The sequence below is a fragment of the Adiantum capillus-veneris genome, chromosome 6 (genome assembly GCF_014529385.1).
Source record: "Adiantum capillus-veneris isolate H3 chromosome 6, ASM1452938v2, whole genome shotgun sequence".
Taxonomy (NCBI): domain Eukaryota; kingdom Viridiplantae; phylum Streptophyta; class Polypodiopsida; order Polypodiales; family Pteridaceae; genus Adiantum; species Adiantum capillus-veneris.
Window position 1 is genome coordinate 102,357,700 of NC_140936.1, and position 22,072 is coordinate 102,379,771.

Genomic DNA, 22,072 nt, shown 5'->3' on the forward strand with positions numbered 1-22,072 from the left:
ATCCATGCCGTAGATTGTCCCAACTCAATATTACAGGTGGATCAACCACACGCAACTCCTCTTCAAATGCTTTGGACCAAACTCGTGCATCACTCTTCAAACAGATTTGGAGAAGACGTAACATCTGCGCCGGGTCATGAATTTGGTTGCTAATGCAGGCAACCTCCATCTTTTCCAAAAATTCCTCCACATCTTCATCACTTCTTCCATGAAACTCCGGATAAGAGAAAGCCATGGCTACCCAAGTTACGATGCCTTGAGAACCCCTTCGAACACACGTGCAAGAACCGAAACTTTTGACTGACTCAATTCCCAAAAACTTCAGTGGAGCTCAACTTTAGATAAGGACAAACACATGCACATCAAATGAGTTTTCATAGTTAATCATCGGAATTACAACACGCAAAGGACATTCCTGGATCTCTCTTAATCTTCTTGGCCCGAACATAAAGACTATGCGCTGCTGGAAAAAAATCTTCCTAGACACATGAACATTTATATGGATTCTCTGAGTTAAATGAAAAGGAGTGAATTGAGGTCCATTTTGATCATCCATTAAAGCCAACCATGAAGCTCCCAAGAAGGCACACTTGACTTATCCTCTGATTTTGTCAGAATTTCAGCAGCATAACAACATAAATGGCTCAAAAGACAAAAAAACCAGCCATCATAACTTGGAAAAATTTTGACAGAGTTTCCCCAGAAGTAGAGCAGTGAGAACCCAAAATATAGATTGTATATGTATGCATAAACTACCAACAATAGAACCCGAGCATCAATTAGGAATCACTAGTACATAGCCTATTGCAAGGTCACGAAAAGGGTGCTCCAGATACTTGTATCACCGAAAGGATCTACACATTTGAGAATCCCCCAGCTCAATAAAACCTCACGCTATCGACCCTCACACAAAGGCTAATGTAAATCGCGTATAGTCAAATTCAGAAATGACTATCCTCCAGACCACGTCTCAGAAATGACTGGGACTGCCAAATAAAACTAAGTATGGCTCCACAAAGGCATACAATGGCAATTTCCACAAGTAACGTACAATCCAGCAGACAATGCGCTCAAACAAGCGCCAAATGATGCATACTCACAACAACTGCAAGTGACACCACTGCTAGTATATCACTGTACTCCACCTACCTGTACCTGTGTGAATCACTTGCACTTGTACGTGTCCCTCTAACCTGTAATCCCGAATCTCGAAGCTTGAAGATCGAAGAAGAAGGTACTCGAAGAAGATCCTCCGTGGGGGCGCCAAAAGAATGTGAGCGGGATGGAAACACACAGAACGCCTCTATAATGACCCGAAACACACTCTTGGAATGATACACACACACACACACGCTATGGGGCACCACTCGGCTTACACAACCCTCCTGGCCGAGACAGGGAACACACCGATGGAGTGCGAGTAGAGAGACTATCCACTTGCCCACTCCACACACACACACACACACACACACCCAAAAAACTCAGCTCAAAAGAGGAGAACTTCTGATGTTTAGATACAAATGATCTTGGGCCAACACCAATGAGGCAAACAACTCACACAATATGGGTAAAAGATACTAGATACAATCACAAATTGGAGCAGATGCTTAGCTCATAGGAGAAACTTACACAACAAAAATAGCAGAAAAAGAGTGAGGAATTTGGAAAAATGGACAGCGCCATCGCGACCAGAACGGCCCAAAACCCTAGTCTACAATGTCAAAGTGCTCAAATCCAACCTCGGATGAGCAGTTTACGGCCAAAACAGGCTCCAAAATGAGCAAAAACACAATTGCGGCTGTTCCTCCTCTCTTCTCCATGTTTTTTCTGGTCTTCTCTCATTTTTTTCAGTTCCCACACTTAGCTTTATTAGTTGGGCACCCTTGGCCTTTTAGATGACCTCAAACGGACCCTGAACAAGCCAAAAATTGACCTTGCAGTGCATAGTTGTCACCTTTTTGCATCATCCGCACATCTGGCACTCAACTTTTTCCAATAATGCATCCCGCCACCACGTGAAGTGGACCCAAAATATGGTCCTCTTGATGACCTTTCTGCATAATTAGCACAAGAAAACACCCACGTCGTGTCTGTACTTATCCACGTGCAAGTATTGACCCCATTCGGCCTCCGGACGCCACTAGATGCCATCTGACGCACCTGCTTACCTCATGTCGTTGGCCCGCGGATAGCTTCCTCGAGAAGTTTTACGTGCTACCAACTCCTCATTATTGTAGAAAAAACACACTGGTACTGGTAATAGTGAAAATCGATGCACTATGTACATGCTGTCCTACCTGTACACATGTGGGCCCCACGTAACCACCTGGCTCTGGAAAATGGGCAATCCTTTATTTGATGCACCATGCATGGGTATGTACATATGCGCAATCCCTTGCTCCAAAAAACTCCTGACATCGTGTGTCCTTGGGGTGGCCTTGCATTTTCCTTCAATAGGAGTTAAGGTTCGTGGTGATTTGGGGCAACTCACCCTCTTATGGCCTGGATGAGAGCATAGCACAACCGATTTGCTAGGCTATATCATAGTTGGCACTGCTAAGTTGAATTCTAGGTAACATAGGTGGTTGTTGCTATTATGGACGTGGATATAGTGCCCTTGAAGTACCTTGAGATTGATTTTAGCAGGGCTCAACGGGTTTTTTCCTTGCATTAGGTTAGCCCCTTAATTCATTTTCAAGTGGTTTGGGCCTAGAAATTTTATCATAAAGAGTTGAGCTCTTATGGATTCCAACCTATGGTTCAAGGGAGAATTTAACCCTTATACAAAAAGTGGCTAACAAATTTCTTGGGAGGGGGATACTTCTTGAGCTTGATGAACTGGGCATAATAAGCATTGACAATGAGGTTACATGGGTGAGCTTATAGAACTCATTCATCTTCATTGCTTCATGATCCAAGGGGAGATATCTCCTTTATTGCCTCCTTGACAACTTCCCATGTCACTAAAGCTTTGTCAACCCCTTGTTATCGACACCACTCCTTCCACCAAAGCTTGGCATTGTTAGTGAGCTTATAGTGCGCTAGCATGGATTGGTTTTTTGGTGTTGTGCATACAAGAAAATTTTTATCATTGAGGCCTTCAATCAATGCTTCAATATCTTTACCGATGATACTCCCTTCTCTAGAGAATGAGGCCGGTTTCATTTGTTTTAGAAATGTCACTCCCTTCTCTAGAGAATGAGGCCGGTGTTGTTTGTACTAGAAAAATATTTTGCTCGTCACCCCCATCCTAAGCACAACAAGATGCCATAAATGTAAACAGACATGGACTAGGTGGATATCTGGAAAAAATAATCACTTAAGAAGTTATTGTGTTCTTTATTCGAACATGTCGAAGGCAAGGAACTTGCGAGACACCATGTGTGAGCCACAAATGGCTGCAAGCACACAAATAGACAGTCCTAGCAAGCTCAAAGAGGCAATGGTATGTCACTCACCACTCAATGCTTTCCGTCGTCGTGAAGGATCCTGGGCTGCAAAGAAGAAGGAGCCGCATCGTAGCCGCGGGCTCAACCACCTCTCCGCTGCCGCAATGCTCTCTCTCTCTCTCTCTCTCTCTCTCTCTCTCTCTCTCTCTCTCTCTCTCTCTCTCTCAAGGATACACACACACACACACCCGTGAGCACATGAAGGAGAAGAAGATAGAGGTAGAGCAGGAGCACTTCTTAGCATGCACCTCAAAGAATGAGGATTTTAGGTCAATTATAACAATCAGATTCATTCACACATGGGCGTCCACAATGGTCGATCATAGTAAAAATCATGTAAAAATGGGATAAGTGGTACGCCTCTCATCGGCAATCACCTACACAAGTATTGGACCGACAAGCCTAGTCCATGACTCAAATAAATGATAAGGTGTCCGTCGAAGGTGATAGGGTGTCCGTGAGGGTCAATATGTCACCTTTCTAATGTAGATTCCATCCTCGGAAGCTAGTGAGATGAAGCCCGTTCGTCAAGGTGGAAGAGCAACTGAGTTTGTATTCTTGAGATTTCTTCAAACACTGCAAAATCAACCAAAAATGGCACAATAATTGCATCCCATATATAGTTAAAAATCATATGCAATGTATGGGTACACAAATTGATTGGTAACATAATATTAAACAATTTGTCACCGGTAAACATTAAATTGTAATATAATCAAATGCATAAGCACTTGTGAAGGTAAAAAAAGAAACAAGTTTGGGTCTGTGAATTCAACGGTCAAGAGGCACTAGAGGTCAACTATTAATACCATGGGCAAACTTTGCTATTCTCTTTGGTCAATTAAGTTGTGTAATCGCGAGAGCAAAGTATTTCATGTTCGAGGGCTGACTAGATCCTATACCTAAAAGAACATCTAGTTAAGCTACGATAAAAGGAATTGCTTATGAAATCATCACCTGAATTATTCCCTTTGTTTGACCCCCCAAAGTGTTTTCACATTGATTCAATTTTTGACATGTGTCCTTATTGTGTATGCCTTGGGCTTTTTGCTTCTCAAGGAAAAGGGCACACACTGGGAACCTCTAAGGCTCTAGGACCATAGGCAATACATGTGAGTGCAGTACCAAATTAAGATTTTACATTTTTGGCACTTTTGTTTTTTGTTTGCTGTTTTCATTGCCTTTATATTTTGTAAATTTGGGGGGTCATATTGCACTGTTACCCTCCCCAGGCTCATCACAAAAGTAAACTCCCTTTATAATAATTAAACTAAAGGTCAAGAGGAATTAAGCCCACTAGAAAGCACTAGTACATTGCACACAATGCTGCCTAAATCTGATTAAGAACTTAAAGTAGCCATTGAAAATTAGGAAGGCATTTCCCATCGTAATAAGAGAAGATCTCTAACTCCTATCTTAGTCAAACTAGCTTAGTTAGACTGCTTGATTCATACACGTAGACAAGGGACTTATGACATAAAATTATATTGAATCTAATATTTAATACTAAGCAAATGTGCTGAATATTATGCTACCAATCACAATTAAAGCAGACAAACATGGATGCTAAAAAAAACAGGAGGCCATGATAATGGACAAGAAACACCTTTTCGGGTTGATGATTGCGCTTCATTCAAAGAGTGAACTAGACAAAGATTCAAAATCTCAACAACTACAATGCATTCCGGCACACACTAGAAAACACAAGGAATACCTCTAGGAGGCACATTAATGGGAAGAGGCACCAATGTTTATTGAACACAATCAAAACAACATAAGGAACCCTAACCTAATTATTTGCACCCCCTAGAGAGTCAACATAAGGAACCCTAACCTAATTATTTGCACCCCCTAGAGAGTCAACATAACAAGATATTGAATAGAAGGGCGGGTAGCCCTACGTCTAAACCCCTATCCTTGTATATCGTCAAGAAAAGAAAAGTCATCATCCGTGAGACCATATGTGCCATCCGTGTTATCATGTAAAGCTTCCTCATCATTAGATACACATAAGTTCACTAAGAATGTCACTAGGCGTCTATAGTCATCTTGGTCAAAAGGGTAAGCTTGTGCAATCGGAGAGACGTTCTCTACTAAGTAGGAATCAATCGTGGTCAAGAGACATATCAACCATTCTAATTCCTCAAAATTCTTCTCACACGCTAGCATATCTACCAAATCCCATTCATAGGCAAGCATCGGGTAGACTACGTAAAACACTTGTGAAAAGTAAGGTACCTCTCACCCAAGGTAGGAGTGAATGACTCTAGCGTACTAGCCATATTTGTACACAAAGATAGATGTTGGTTACTATGCAAATATTATAAGGATCATGTCAAAATATCGTTTCCTTGTGCATAATGTGTTTTCATGAATTTTGGATCTTGTACTAGCATTTGTAGGTCTCCAGATTTTTGTTTGGTGGCTCTTGCTATTTTACTTTTCTATTTTTGTTTTCTTGAGTCTAGGTCTATATATATACATTCCCTAAGATTGGGAGATTGAGAAGTCAGGGAGGAAGGTTAAGAGGGGAGTAAGTGAATGATGGATGTCAGCAAACACTTACCCCTTCCTTGGGTAGATCATACCTTTTGGAACGATGTCATCACCTTTAGAAACCAATTTTCCAAGTTGTTATGGGTGAAGACTTTGACCAATAGGTTTCAACCGCCCTAGGAGATTCATCTAGTTGCAAGGGTGGTAAGGTACTCTCCCATGATGTTACTTGCAACATTGTTGTAGGTGGTGAACTTACAACAGGAGGTGTAAATTCTTTCTTGTTTGTATGGATATTTACAATGGTAGGTGGAGGTTGTGTCAAAGCTTGTATTTTTGTATATGAACTACATGAAGAGCAAGAAGCTTCATTTGTTTTTTCTATAATTGAGCCGAGAAAAAAAAATCGTTCTCGCTTGGGTACCCAAACTAGCTCCGGGTTAGGTGTATAGTGTTCTGTGATCTTTCCCTTCCCACGATCTTCAATCGGCTTTATCTTTACAGGATTTGACTCACATGGGTCTATACGTGATAGGTAAGAACATAATGTACGTTTAGGCACCCAGATTTGATCATTCCCTTCATAGTAGCCTTGGCCTTCCAATAGTCGTTTAGGAATCCAATGCAACATTTTCTTACATTTCTTGGAGCGAGTAGGGTGTCTCTTACAAGGCTCTTGTTTTTTAGCATCAGAAATGGTCGCTAAAGAAGCTTTAGGGACCCATTTGTATGTTCTCTTTGTTATATTACACTGAGTCTTGTGCGTCTCATGTTTTGTTTTAGCAACAAAAGTTGAAGCTCTAGAGGGTTGGGCTATAGGTACAGATGGTTCAACTTCTTGGACATGCAATGTTTTGGGTTTTATTTCCTCAGGAGGTGATATCTCAGGGACAATGTTTGAGCGACAGGACTAAGAGTTGGTTTCTGTGTTGTGACACTCCTAGTCCCCCAATCAATAGTGCATTTGTCACTATCATCCACGTGCATCCTAGGTTTATATTGCCTTCCATAGTTCTAGCAGGCACGACCAAAAAGTCTTGAGCTACAATCCATTGTCATAACTAACAAAAATGTGCCAAGTTCCAAAAATCGTAGTATTTTTCTTGTTGATATCCTTGACTTGGATGGTACTCTCAGATATAGATGGCTTTCCTAACTGACACCACACTCCATATGATAGCAGATTATATTTAGCACCCGTGTCCAATAAGGCGTTATATAGCACTTTCCCTTAGGTGCTATTTAACTCAATAAGGTATCATAGAGGTGTCTCAGAGTCCAACCAATCATCCTCTATTTCAACTTGAAATGCATGTGTAGCTCCAAGGTTGGCCTCTCGTTGGCGTCTATTATGTTGTTGTTGCTCCTTAGCCTTGGCTTGAGCTTGTATCTTTCTCAATTGTGTTTGTGCAATGTCAATGGGTTCTGGACTACACCACATGATGCTTTGAAGGTATTCACCCCAATTATCTACCAACTTTCGATGAGCATCACATGCCCCCATATAATTAAGCCATTTTGCGGTACATTTCTTTTCATTTATTCTAACACGCACATTTTCTTGATATTGTCACGTCTTATATCTCTTACTCTTCTTGTCTAATTTTTTTATTATGGCTGATCTCCAGTGAAGAGTCACTCGATGAATCGCTACTCGTGGCTTCTCCCCTTGGATAGATTGTCATCTAGGGTACCACTGGGCCCTAAATGGTTTGTCCCCACATTTTCACCAAGATTTAACTCAGATTCTTCGTCCTCAGAGTCAATTTCAATTGATGATTCTGACTTTGAATAGTGTGGACTATAGTCTTTTGAGATGCTACTGGTTCCAATGTTAGTCGAGCCTTCATCTGGTAGGTCATCAAAAGGTATATGCATTTCTCCTATCATATTTAAAGGTACGAGAGGTAGCATTTCATCCCCCTCAGGTGCTACCCAGGTCGTCCCCCTATTTCCCCAAGTGTCTATGGTTGCTGCTAGGTGGACCCAATCCACATTGTCAGACTTAGTCATCCCGGGTAGAACATCCATATATAAGGGGAATCTTCCCCCACATCAACGTCCTCTTTACACGTGTAACAATATTGTAATGGGGCCGAGTGAATTGTGGTGTCAGATCTATGATCAATTATAAATCTGTTACCTAGAGGATGTGCTCGACTAATTACAAGATCAACTCGAATGATAGTGCGCGTGTCTGTCGCATGTGTCAATGTAAGGGACTTGCCAATACATTGTGTGCGAGCCACAAATGGCTACAAGCACACAACCAAACTAATCTAGCAAGCTCAAGAGAGAAAAGGTGTGTCACTCACCGCCCTACGCTTGCCTTCGTGGAGGATTCCTTGCCACGAAGAAGAAGGAACCACCACTGCGCGGTGCTCAACCACTTCACCGCCACCGTGCCGTCGTTGCAATTCTCTCTCTCTCTCTCTCTCTCTCTCTCTCTCTCTCTCTCTCTCTCTCACGCATACACACACATACAAGGAGATGAAGAAGAAGAAGATGGAGATGGAGCAAGAGCACTCTTCAATTGCACAAATGAAAGAATGAGTGAATTTTAGGTTTAGTTGACTTTTATATGAGCTCACCCCATTCACACTTGGGTGCCCATGCTTAGCCAACTAACCCTTGAATGTTCCAGTTAGAGTGCGCCTCTCATCGGCGATCACTCTTACCCTTTTCCTATTGGACCGACAAGCCCGGTACTTGACTCTACCAAATAAATAATACGATGTCCATCGTAGGTGATAGGAATGTGCGTGATGGTTAACATGCCCCCCTTCCTGAGGTAGATTTCATCCTCAAAAGCTATTGAGTTGAAGCTCGTTCATCGAGGTGGAAGAGCATTTGAGATGAATGTCCTTAGCCTTCTTCAGTCACTACAAAATCAAACAAGATTGGCACAGTAATTGCATTCTCATATACAATTAAAATGCATATGCAGTTGTAGACAGACAAATTGATTGGTAACATAATTTTAGTCCATTTGTAAGCAATAAACATTAAATTGTAATATAATCAGACGCATAAACAGTTATGAAGGTAAAAAACTAAACAAGTCTGGGGGTTACTAATTTAACGGTCGAAAGACACTAGAGGTCAACTATTAATACCATGGGCAAGCTTCTCAATTTTCTCTGGTCAATTAAGTTGTTTAATCGCGAGAGCCAAGTATTTCATGTTCGAAGGCTGACTAGAGGCTATACCTAGAAGACCTCGTAGTTAAGCTACGATAAAAGGAATTGCTTATGAAATCATCGCCTAACTTATTTCCTTTTCTTTGACCCCCCAAAGTCTTTTCACAGTGATTCAAATTTAATGCATGTGCTTAATTTGTATGCCTTGGAGTTTTTGCTTTTCAGGGAAAAGCACCCACATAGGGAACCTCTAGGGCTCTAGTACCATAGGTGATACATGTGAGTGAAGTACCAAATCAAGCTGAGATTTCTCTTCCAGCTTAAGATTTTACATTGTGGCACTTTGATTTTTTTTTTAATTTTTTGTTTGTTTTTAGCATTTTAAGTTTGTAACTTTGGAGGGTCATATAACATTGTTACCATTCCCAGGCTCATCACATTAGTAAACTCCCTTTATCATACTTAAGCTAAAGGTCAATAAGGACTAAGCCCACTAGAAAGCCCTAGTACATGTCACACAATCCTGCCTAAATCGGATTAAGAACCTAAGTAGCCATTAATTATTACAAAGGAATTCCCCATGGTATTAAGAGAAGATCTCTAACACCTAGCTTGGTCAAACTAACTTAGTCGGACTGCTTGATTTTTAAACCTAGACAACTGATTATGACAAAAAATTAATGTTTGATACTAAGCAAATGCGCTGAATATTATGCTACCAATCACAATTAAAGCAGACAAACATGGATGCAAAAAAGATAAGGGGCAATGCCAATGGACAAGAAACACCTATTTGTGTTTATGATCGCGCTTGATTTGAAGAGTGAGTCGAGATAAAGATTCCATGAAGGTCCAAATCCTAACAACAGCAACACGTTCCTGTACACACTAGGAAACACAAAGAATACCTCTAGGAGGCACATTAGTGGGAAAAAAGAACTTTGCTAATCACTAAACTCGAAAACAAAAACACTCCTATTGTACTAATCCTACCTACCCTCCATCACTCAAGTGATGAGGATCAAACACGTTTGATGACATAGGTTTCTGTTTCAGTGTACCGAATGTGAATGTGTAGGTCTGGGTCAATGTTTTGACTTTTATTGTGCATACTCGTTTGGTAATTGCTCTTGCTCTTTACTATTTTTGTTTTTTGTGAGTATAAGGCTTTATATATACATTCCCTAAGATTGGTGATTGAGAGGTTACTGAAAGAAGGGTAAGAGGAAAATAATTCAATAGGCTGACGTGAATGAAGACTTCCCCCTTCCTTAGGTAGGTCATACTGTTTAAAATGTGCTCGTCACCCTTTGAAACAAATTGTTCTAGTTGGTAATAGGTGAGGATTTTTTCCAGTAGTGTTCTATTACCTTAGGTGCCTAGTCGAGTTGCAAGGGTGGTAAGGTACTCTCCCAGGATCAAACTTGAAGTGGTTCATCACGTGATGCTTGAACACTAGGAGGTGTGTATTCCTTTGTAGCTTCATGGAGGTCCACTATTGTAGGTGGAGGTTGTGGAGAAGCTTTTAACCTCTATGGATGCATTACATGAGGAGCTAGAAGCTTCATGGGACTCCCCCCTTCTTGAGCTAGGTGGAACAAATCGTTCTTTCTTCAGTACCCAAACTAGCTCTGGAGCAGGTGTGTAGCATTCTGTGATTTTTTTCTTTCCGCGATCGTCAATTTGTTTTGGAGCTTCACAATTGGGCTCACATGGGTTAGGTGACAGGTAAGAACACAATCTACATTTTGGCACCAAGATTTGATCATTTCCTTGATATTAGCCTTGGGCTTCCAGCAATCGTTTAGGAATCCACTGCCACGTTTCCTTACATTTTTTGGGGCGAGTGGGACGTTTCTTACAAGGCTTCTGTTTTTTAGCACTAGCTATGGTTGCTAAAGAAGCTTTAGGGACCCACTTGTATTTTTCTTAGTTATATTAGGATGAGTCTTGTCAAAAGCTATATGCATTTCTTCTAGCATATTTAAGGGTACGAGTGGTGGCAATACATCCCCCTCAGGTGTTACCTAGGTCGTCCCCCTATTTCCCCAAGTGTCTATGTTGTTGCTAGGTGGATCCAATCCACATTGTCCGACTCAGTCATCCCAGGTAGTACATACATATAAGGAGAATCTTCCCCAACATCAGTGTCCGCTTTACACGTGTAACAATACTGCAATGGGGCCGAGTGAACTGTGGTGTCAGATCTATGATTAGTTATAAACCTGTTTCCTAGAGGATGTGCTCGACCAATTACAAGATCCACTCGAATGACAGAATCTTAGAATTGCAAGTAGACATGGTTTTTAGACCAGTCATGTACCATTTTTGCTTCCCTCATGAAAGAACGTCCTAAGATCATCTCCGATGCTATAGTGTGCTTGGAGAAATCCATAACAATGAAGGTAATTCTTATTTTATGTCCAAAGACCTTGATCTTGAGATCTTCTAGCATCCCAATAAGTTTAACAATAGACCCATTGGCCATATTCACTACTATGGTTGTGGTCGCAAGGTGAGGTCTTCACATAGTTTCCCAGTAATTTTTAGTCACAATGCTAACCCAGTGCCACCATCAAGGATTCCCTTCACAGTAAATCCCTTAGAAGTGATTGGTATGGTCACATTAGATTCATCACCTCAAAGTATTGTCCCAACTTGTTAGCATATATTTCTACCACAAGGTTCTCATCTAGGTTGGGTTGTGGATCTAAGTGTTCCTCCTCTATTGGCATCTCCCCAACTCCATCCATCTGTGCAAATTGTGGTAGCCCAAACTTTAGTTCCCCATTGAGGAAGGCTCGTAGAGCTGAGACTAGCTCAGGGTCTTTATATAACTTGGACATGATGGTGGTTCTAACTTCTCAAGACATGAAATCCATCAATTTGGCAATGTTTAACGGCACCTTTTGGGCTTCAGTCCCTTGACTTGGGGAAGATGGGATCTCCATTTCTTCGATACGATCAGGTAGTCCCTCTGTAAACATTCTTTCCATCAAGAAGTGAGTACGCCCACTTTCCCATGACTTTAAGTCACTTTCTTCTTGGATGACACTAGGTATGGCTAAGGTCTATGGACTTGGTGAGGTTGTTGTCGCATAGGGAACACTGTGTTTGTAATCTGGATCTGCCTAGGTGCTGGCTCTAGATCCCTTTGGGTATCTTCTACCAAACTCCTTAATTGATTGACTCACTCAATCTCCTCTGTAGGGTTTGGATAAGTTCTTATCTTCTTCTTGGATCCTGGCCATTGTCGCTCATGAAGATCTTCCTTGTTGGTTTCTATCTTAGTGGTTGTTTTGGTTTCCATGGTTTCACATGTTAGAAACTGACTCTGAATAGCTAAGTCGGATATTGACTTATCGGATATTTACTGAGCTGTATTTTGCTAAGTCGGATGTAACTGTCTTTCAGTTGCAGTCTGCTGAATGTCTTGTGACTGGGTAGTTAAGTCGGATTTATCTATAAAAGTGGGGAATGTATCTGCGCACGAGGTATCTGTTCTTTGATGTGAATGCGATGATGATGATGATACAGTGCAGCAACTATTCAGTGTATTTTCTGCTTACTCTGATATTTAGAGTAGTTAGGTTTACTGTGTCTGAAGTGTTGTTAATGTAGTATGGTGGAGTAGATGGTTATTATTGTTGTGTATGATGTTCATGTGTTGACCTAACCCACAACACATTTGGCGATCCGCTGGGTTAACGTTTATTTTCAAGTAATGATGCATGTCAGAGGGAGACAGGAGAGTAGGAAGAGTGTACTACACAAGGGCTCAAGCACAGGCTGGAAACATTGATCCATTTAACTATGATCATGACAATCAGCAATCACCCGATGCTCAGGGGCAGCAACCTGTAGACCAAGGAGGGGTAGGATCAGGAGCAGCAGGAGAAGAGAGAGTGAGGCAATTTATTGGAGCTTTATTCCTGGCAAGAAGAACCACCAGGAGAAGGATCCAGTTTGACCCACTTCAGGGGGCTACCAGGCAAAGACCTAGGAGACCACCACAACCCATTCCAATGGCTCAACCACCACCCAACCCAAAGGTCAAGGCAGCCAAGTTTAGAGCAGGGAGTAAGGAAGATGCTGACTGTCATGTGGCACAGTTTGAAACTAAGTGGCAGGCAAGTGGCTATCAGGTGATGTATGCTGATGGAGTAAAGATGGAACAGTTTGCTGCCACATTGGAAGGAAAGGCCATGAGTTGGTTCAGCCAATATGGCATTGCACATTTTGCTACTTATAATGCTTTGAAGCAGGCATTTCTGCAGAGATTTAGAAAGGAGAAGACTCCGACTGATGTCCTGAGAAAACTCAGAGACATTAAGCAAAATAAGATGCTGGTTGAAGACTATGCACAGAAGTTCAGAATTTTAGTAGAAAGATTGCAGGGGAATGAAAGACCCACTAATGAAATGTTAGCAGGTTATTTTTTGAAAGGATTGAGAAGCAGCTTAAAGGGAGCAGTAGCTAGCATTGATATTGCTGGAGGTCTGGATGACCTTGTTACTGTTGCTGCAAGGGTGGAGAAGAGACTTGGCATGACCAAAGCAAAAGGAAAAGAAGACAGTGACTCAGATTCAGAAGAAGCATCTGAAGACACAGATTCAAGTGGGAACTCAGATTCAGACTCACCATCAGACAGTGATGAGGAAACAGAAAAAAGAAAGAAGAAAAAGAGCAGTAAGAAGAAGAAAGTTAAGCAAAAGCAGAGTATTGAGCAAGATTTGGTAGGCAAACTTAAAAAGTTTGGTTATTCTGTTGTAGCACCTAAAGAAAAAGTGTATTGTCACATTTGTGAAAGGGATGGACATAGTACTGCTAGCTGTTGGTATAATCCAAAGAATAGAGGGCAGACAGCACCTAACATAGGAAGAGGAAGACCAGAAATTGGAGCAAATCAAGCAGTACCATTTAGGGGAAGACCACCATTTCAGAGGGCAAGACCTCCTAGACCTCCTTGGAGAGAGCAGGAGAACAATAATAATAGGAGACCCTGTGTGTACTGTGGTGCACCAGATCACTGGGTAGGTCCCAATTGTGCTTTATGGGTGAAGCATAGGGAAGAAAGGGGAATGCCCATTGTGAGATATAATCAGCCCAATCAACCTGAAAATTAGCAACAGCAGCAACAGCAGCAGCAGCAAAATCAGCCAGCAGCTCAGGCAAATGTAATCTTGTTTGATGTGTTTTCTCAGGATAAGCAGATGCAAGATACTGACCAAGAACAGGAGCAGCAAGGGAATGAAGAGGAACATCAATGGGCTTGTGACTGTAACCAATGTGTGCAGGAGGATCATGTTGAAGTTCTAGCAGTGACTAGGTCTAAGGATAAAGCACCTTTGGATTGGAAGGAGCAAAAAGGGGTAAGAGACCAGGTTACAAAAAGGATTGCCAAACACCAGGCAAAGCAGGTGGATATTGAGGATGACCCAAAAGAAAAGGAAGAGCAGAATAAAGGGAGTAAGGAGATGGAAAATAAACAGGATAAGGATTGGTTTGAAATACTTATTAGCTCACCTCTTCAATTATCTTTGGATCAGTTGTTGCAATTGGTTCCAGCTTTCAAAGACAGATTGTTCAGAAAGCTGCAGAACCTGAATGGACTTGGCACAATGGACAGGCAGTTTTATTCAGCAGCAGCAAATAGAATTGATCCAGCAGATGTGGACTTTGTGGTACCAGTTATTAAAGTACACTTTCTTGGAGAAAATTTTGATGATGTGTTATTGGATGGAGGCTCTGGGGTGAATATTTTACCAGAGGCAGTGTACAAAAGAATGGAGTTGGGAGCTATGGCTCCAGCACCTTTTCAGGTGAAAATGGCAGACCAATCTAGGGTACAACCTTTGGGAATTCTCAAAGCCCAGGAAATTCAGGTGTCAGGATTATCCTTTTTTGTTAATTTTGTGGTACTCAGAATGTCAGACTCAGCAGCTGCATATGAAATGCTATTAGGAAGGCCTTGGTTCAGATTGGCTAAAGTAAGACAGGACTGGGGAGAAAATGTTGTTATATTGAAAAAAGGGAAAAAGAAAGTAACCATACCTATGAGGGGAAGGAAGATGGTTCCATTAAGTGAGAAACCACTGTTTGCTCAGACTATTAATTTTGCTGATGAGGTCACAGATGACCAAGAGGAAGAGTTCTTGAAGGCCAATCCAACTGTTGTACCTGTGTTTGAAGTAGATGTGGAAAGCATGTTACAGCAGGGTAAGAAACAGGATGAGCCAGATACAGGTTTAGCACCAGGACAGACAGTGCAGGGTAAGGAACTGTTGCAGCTGGTGGACCAGAAATATGCTATGTCTGATAAGGAACAGATTCAGCAGGAAGAAAAGGAGGCCAGGGATATGGCTGAGAAAATCTATGAAAAGAAGTTTGGGGCATCAAGCAGGGTAGAAAAGGAGGAGCTTCAGGAGCTAAATTTCGGAACAGAGGCAGAACCAAGAATGGTCAGAGTGAGTGCACACATTCAAGGGGAATTTTTGGCTCAGCTGTTGCAATTAGTGGTTGATTATAAGGATGTGTTTGCTTGGGATTATTCTCAGGTGAGAGGCATTGACCCAGCACTACATCAGCATAGGATTAATTTGAAAGAGGGTGCAAAACCAATTGTGCAGCAAAGATATAGAATGAATCCTAACTTTGCCAAACAGGTGAAGGAGGAGCTTGATAAGCTCCTGGCAGTAGGGTTCATTAAACCTGTACATGAAGTATCATCGTTGTCTCCTATACTGGTTGTGCCAAAGAAAAATGGAGCTCTAAGAGTATGTGTGGATTATAGAAAATTGAATGCAGCAACCATTACTGATCCCTTTCCTATGCCATTTTGTGATGCTGTGTTGGATGCAGTAGCTGGTCATGAAATGTACAGCTTTTTGGATGGATTTTCTGGTTATAATCAGATTAGTGTTGCTGAGTCGGATCAGCATAAAACAGCTTTTATAACTGAATGGGGAGCCTTTGCCTACACAGTGATGAGTTTTGGGTTAACCAATGGACCACCTTCATTTAATTTTGTTGCTCATAAGGTGTTTGAACCTTACTTACAGGACTTTATGAGAGTCTTTGTGGATGATTTCTCAGTGTTTGGAAAGAAGGATAAACATCTGCTACATTTGAAGCTCTGTTTTGAAAGATGCAGACAATTCAGGATGGCTCTGAATCCTTATAAAAGTGTAATTGCTGTGAGGAGTGGAATACTTTTAGGACATGTGGTGTCAGAAGCAGGAATGGCTATAGATGTCAAGAAAATAGAAGCCATTCAAGCAGCACCAGTTCCTACCAATGTTAAAGAGTTAATGAGGTTTGTTGGACAGACAAAGTGGCACTCCAGATATTTGAGGTATTTGTCTAATGTATGCTTGCCATTAACTCAATTAACAAAGAAGGATGTGGCATTTGTATGGGATGAACCTCAGCAGAAATCATTTCAGATGTTGAAGAAAATGATATCAGTAGCACCAATTTTGCAGCCACCTGATTGGTCATTGCCTTTTCATGTGTTTGTTGATGCCTCGGATATAGCAATAGGAGCTGTACTGATGCAGGAGAAGGAGAAGGGATGGTTCAGACCTGTGTACTATGCAAGCAGGGTTCTCACAGGTGCAGAAAGAAACTATCCTGTGACAGAAAGAGAAGCTTTAGGGATGGTATATGCATTGAATAAGTTCAGGCATTACTTGTTGGGGAACAAGATAGTTTTTCATGTTGATCATCAGGCCTTGTTGTATTTGATCAAGAAGCCACTTCTTACTGGAAGGCTTGCAAGATGGATGTTGTTATTGCAGGAGTTTGACTTTCAGATTGAGCATACTCCGGGGAAGGAGCATGTAATCGCAGATTATCTAAGCAGGATTGAAACAGGTGAAGCACCTACTGGGGTAGATGATGCACTTCCTGATGCTCAGCTGTTTGATGTGCAGACTGCTGTGACTGAGTCTTGGTATGATCAATTGCTGATGTTTTTGACTGATGGAACTATACCAAGGGAGTTCAATGCTGATCAGAGAAGAAAATTTGCACTGAAAACCAGACCCTATTTAGTTATTGCAGGGGCACTATATAAGAAAGGCATTGATCAAGTGATAAGAAGATGTGTACCAGAATTTGAGCAAAGTGCAGTCTTGCAGGAAGCACATTCAGGCACAGCAGGAGGGCATTTCTCTGGAGATACTACAGGGAAGAAGATTTTGCAGGCTGGATTATGGTGGCCTACAGTTTTAAAGGATGCACATGATTATGCCAAAAGATGTGTAATTTGTCAGAAAACAGGTCAACCTGATTCAAACAGGGATAGGATGGGGGATCATCCTATTTTGCCTTTGGAACCTTTTCAAAAGTGGGGTTTGGACTTTGTAGGACCTGTCAAACCAACTTCCAAGAGGGGATGCAGATACATTTTAGTGGCTACAGATTATTGCACTAAGTGGGTAGAAGCAGTAGCATTGAAGGATGATAAAGCTTCAAGTGTGGCCAGATTTCTTTATCATAACATTATGACCAGGTTTGGGTGTCCAGTGGAGCTGGTAAGTGACAGAGGAACTCATTTTCTGAATGAAGTAATTTCAGAGCTAACAAGGACACATATGATTATGCACAAGAAGTCTACAGCATATCATCCACAGGCTAATGGTCAGGCTGAGAGCTCTAACAAAACACTGGTAAGGATTTTGAAAAAGATTGTGACAGAGAATCAGAAGGATTGGGATGATAAGTTGGATTCTGCCTTATGGTCCTTTAGAACAGCTTTCAAAGTCACTACTGGTATGACACCATTCAAGCTGGTGTATGGGCTGGAAGCTGTGGTTCCTATGGAGTTTGTGGTACCAAGTTTAAGAGTCTCAGCAGAGAAGCAGTCTCCAAAGTGGTCAGTACTACACAGGAACAAATATCTGATGCAGCTGGAGGAGGATAGGTTGGTAAGCTCTTACATTACTGAAGTCATACAAAGAAGAAGACAAGCATGGGTGACCAAGAATGTGAAGTTCAAGATCTTTCAGGTTGGAGATTGGGTAATGTTGTACAACTCTAAGCTGGGACCACATCCTGGTAAATTGTCATTGAGATATCAGGGACCATATCAGATTGTGCAGGATAAAGGACAAGGGACATTCATCATAGCTGATGTGTTTGGTACAAGAGTGGAAAAGGCAGTTAATGGTTTCAGGCTGAAGAAATTTCAGGGAAAGCCACCTCATTTGGACTGGCCAAGTGTAGCCTGCATAACTGTAATACCCCTACAGTCAGGAGATTCAGAATCAGCAAAAGGAAAAGGAAAAATGCTGGTTTGCATGGATTTGAGGAGGTCTTTTCATAGTATCCCATATAATTCACGGGTTGGAGGAAGTAGGCAGTTCCAAAGTACACATCCGATTCAACATTGCGGATGTTGGAAGAGTACCTGTGTCGGAACTGACCAAGTCGGAATTTTTAATAAGAAATTATTAGGCCGGACTAATAACTTCGGGGAGTGTGCTGAAAAGAAGTTTCGTAGCACTTCAAGGATACTGGGTGGAGATATGTGTGCATGGTGCAGCGAGTATAATCATACATGCAACAAAAGTTTAGTACACATGCAGCAGCGCGGAGCATTCGGGTTTTTGCTTGAAGAAGCTTTATTCAGTCCTGCCAAGCCGAAAGCAAAGCAATTGATGGCCATGCAACCACAGCCTGATGAGGAGCAGACCGAAGGTTCGGGGCGACGTTTGAGAAGCAAAGCTTTGCCTATGCGGCTTGACGTTAGTAGTGCAGACGAAAATAGTGACTCTGTAGAAGAGGAAACGCCAATGCCGACTCCTGTGTCAGAAGGTAAGGTGATGCAAACATTAATGGACCCTTTTATGGATTTCAAAGTTGACATAGATTGTCAGGCAGAGCGCAACGCCATATGGTTGCAGCAGGTAGGATTGTATGAGTTTGCCATTCTGCCTTGGGAAGAATGTAAAAACAATGTATATGCAAAGTCTCAGTTGGAAATACTTAGGAAGACTAAGGGGAGAGTGTCACCGCATGTGGTACTCAATGTGGAGTTGGTGTCTGAGGTGTTCAAGCTGCCTTTGCATCCTAATACACCTATTCCAAAGTGTTCAGAGGAAGCACTGAAAAAGGAGTTTGGTCCAAGAGAAGGAGGCAGGCAGTATTACATGTTAAAGAATGTGGCATATGCTAGGAGAGAGCAGCTTAAGTGGTACTTGGAGAGGCTATGCTTTATTGTGAAGTTTGATTATATGTCAAAAGAAAATTTTGCACCATTAAGTTATGCAGAGCAGGGAGGAGAAGTGAGCTGGGCTCACTGGGTGTATGAAAAGCTGGCAGCAGAGATTCATTCTTCAGATAAGAGGAAGACACAGGCAAATAGTAGGTTATGTGGTTACTTGTCAGCATTGTTTTTTTTTGCACAGAGAGTACAGAATGGTGAAGCAAGGTGGCCTGTGAAAGCAGAAAAACTGGTGCAGGAGAAGCAGCAGCCAGTTCAGATTGAGCATCCCATCATGGTGCATTCTGAAAAGACAGGATTTGTGAAGTTTAATGCTAAGCATATGGAGGCTTATGAGGATTTGGTGAAAGCCAAATATACTCCAGGAGAGGCCTTTGAAGAAATCACAGCAAAAATGCAGTTTGCAGAATTTGGTACCATGGATGTTGATTCACCAATGCAGGTAAAAGCAGAGGAAACACCAATAAGGCTTGGTAAGGCTTTCACGTTATCCAACAAGAGGAAGAAGTCTGAACCAGTCAGCAGAGTGTTTTCTAGATTAGATTTCAGTACTGAGGAAGTCTCTGGAGTATCAGTAGATACTGGGAAATTGGACAGTGATAAAGTAGTTCAGATGCTGCAGCAGGTGCAGGAATTTGTGAGGCAGCAGAATAATATGCTGAAGGTTCGGAGTATGCAAGCTGAAAGGAATGCAGAAAAATTGATGGAGCTTAAAGGACAGGTGTCACAGGTGAAAGAGTTTGAAGAGCAGATAGCTATGATGAAAGTAAAGTATGAGCAGGATATGGAGGAAACAGTGGGGAAACAGAAGATGGAGTTAGCAAAAGTGAAGAGATCATTGGGGGAGTTTAAGCAATGGACTGAGAAAGTGGAGGCAGCGGTTGCTTTGGAATTGGAAGACATGGCAAAGAGGAATGCAGAGTTACAGGTCACTGTGGAGATGCAGAGGTTGAGATTGGAACCTTTGCAGATATTAGAGCAACAGATGTTGGCACAAGAGGAAATTAGCTTGAGTGCGGTATTAATGAAAGAAGGAGAAGTGTCTATTCTCAAGCAGCAGTTAGCTTTGGTTGCACAGGAGATGTGGCAAAAGACCAAGGAAAGAATGAGATTTGTCATTAAGTATCCATATGAGGTGTTAAAAGCAGGGTTAGTGCATGAGGTAGAAGCACAATTGTTGAAGGAAGTGGAGGAATTGCAAAAGGAGAGAGACTGTTTGAAGCAGCAGATTCAGCAGATGGAAGAGAATAAGAGACAGCAGCTTGCAGAGTCAGAAAAGAAAGAGGAGAATTTTACTAATAGTTTTTTGATGCAGGATGTAGCTGAGGAGAAAGTGGCAGAAGAGCAGATTGATACTGAGATTGCAGATAGAGCACAAGAGGTGGAAATGGGAAAAGATGATGCAGCAGAATCAGATGCAGTAAAGGAAGCAGAGCTGGTGGATCATAAAGTGAATGCTGAGGATCAGAGTAAGGAAGAAGCTGTGCAGCAGAGGGTGGATTCCTGATCAAGGGATATGTGGATCCGGGTCAGATTTCTGCGAAATCCACCACCGGGGCGTGCCATGTGTTGAGAGGCACATGTTAGAAACTGACTCTGAATAGCTAAGTCGGATATTGACTTATCGGATATTTACTGAGCTGTATTTTGCTAAGTCGGATGTAACCGTCTTTCAGTTGCAGTCTGCTGAATGTCTTGTGACTGGGTAGTTAAGTCGGATTTATCTATAAAAGTGGGGAATGTATCTGCGCACGAGGTATCTGTTCTTTGATGTGAATGCGATGATGATGATGATACAGTGCAGCAACTATTCAGTGTATTTTCTGCTTACTCTGATATTTAGAGTAGTTAGGTTTACTGTGTCTGAAGTGTTGTTAATGTAGTATGGTGGAGTAGATGGTTATTATTGTTGTGTATGATGTTCATGTGTTGACCTAACCCACAACACCGAATAGGACACTCGGCCACACGATGTGGACCTCCACACTCATAGCATTGAAGAGGTGGTCTCTTAGCAGTGTAATTGATATTTTGGCCTCTTGCAGCAAGATCAGCTACTTGATAGACAGGTTTGACTTGTACCCAATAGTCCTCCATGTAGTATTGTGGACTTTCTTCAAGCACATCCATCCCATAGGCAATATTAGGGTCTATATCCTCACATCTTTCCAAACATGCAATGGATGACTCACAACCCACTTGATTCATAGAAGTGATTCTTGGATATGGTGGTTGTGGTCCTAGCACTGGAGATGGTAAGGGTGTTCTTTGAACAACATTTTGGGCCCTAGGGACCATCTGTTGTGACGTTTGTTCAAGAGGTGGGGCCGGCATCAATGCAGGCACTCGAGGTGTGTCTGTCCATGCTAAGGTTGGTTTATTGGCCATCGCGCGCTTAAATACTATGCAATCCTTAGCTTGATGACCATACCTCCCATAGGCATTGCAGTTCCCATGAAATTTTACTCTAAAAGTAGGGCATTCACTTGTACTATGTGGTCCATAGCATACTGAGCACCATTGTTGCTCCCTTCTTGGATACATATGATTGCTTTGCGGAGCACGATTGTCTCTAAGACTCTCTTGAATGGCCTTGGTGAGATCTGCTAAAGTCATCTCGGATATCTTTGGCTCCTTAGCAATAGGATACAAGGTCATTGGTTGATGCCCCGATGCTTGCGAGCTAATAGATTTAGGCTCAACAGACACTCTTTCTCCTTGAATCATTAATTTATCCTCCAATTGGATTGCATTGGTGG

The 22,072-nt window shown here is 41.9% G+C and overlaps 1 protein-coding gene across 1 annotated transcript; it reads left to right on the top strand.

The window, feature by feature from the left end:
* Positions 1–20,194: 20,194 nt before the first annotated feature.
* LOC147455994 (uncharacterized) lies at positions 20,195–20,820 on the top strand. The gene has a single exon (XM_086515372.1). It carries the CDS (start codon positions 20,215–20,217, stop codon positions 20,818–20,820), a length of 606 nt encoding a protein of 201 aa, XP_086371498.1. The 5' UTR covers positions 20,195–20,214.
* The last annotated feature ends 1,252 nt before the right edge of the window (positions 20,821–22,072 follow it).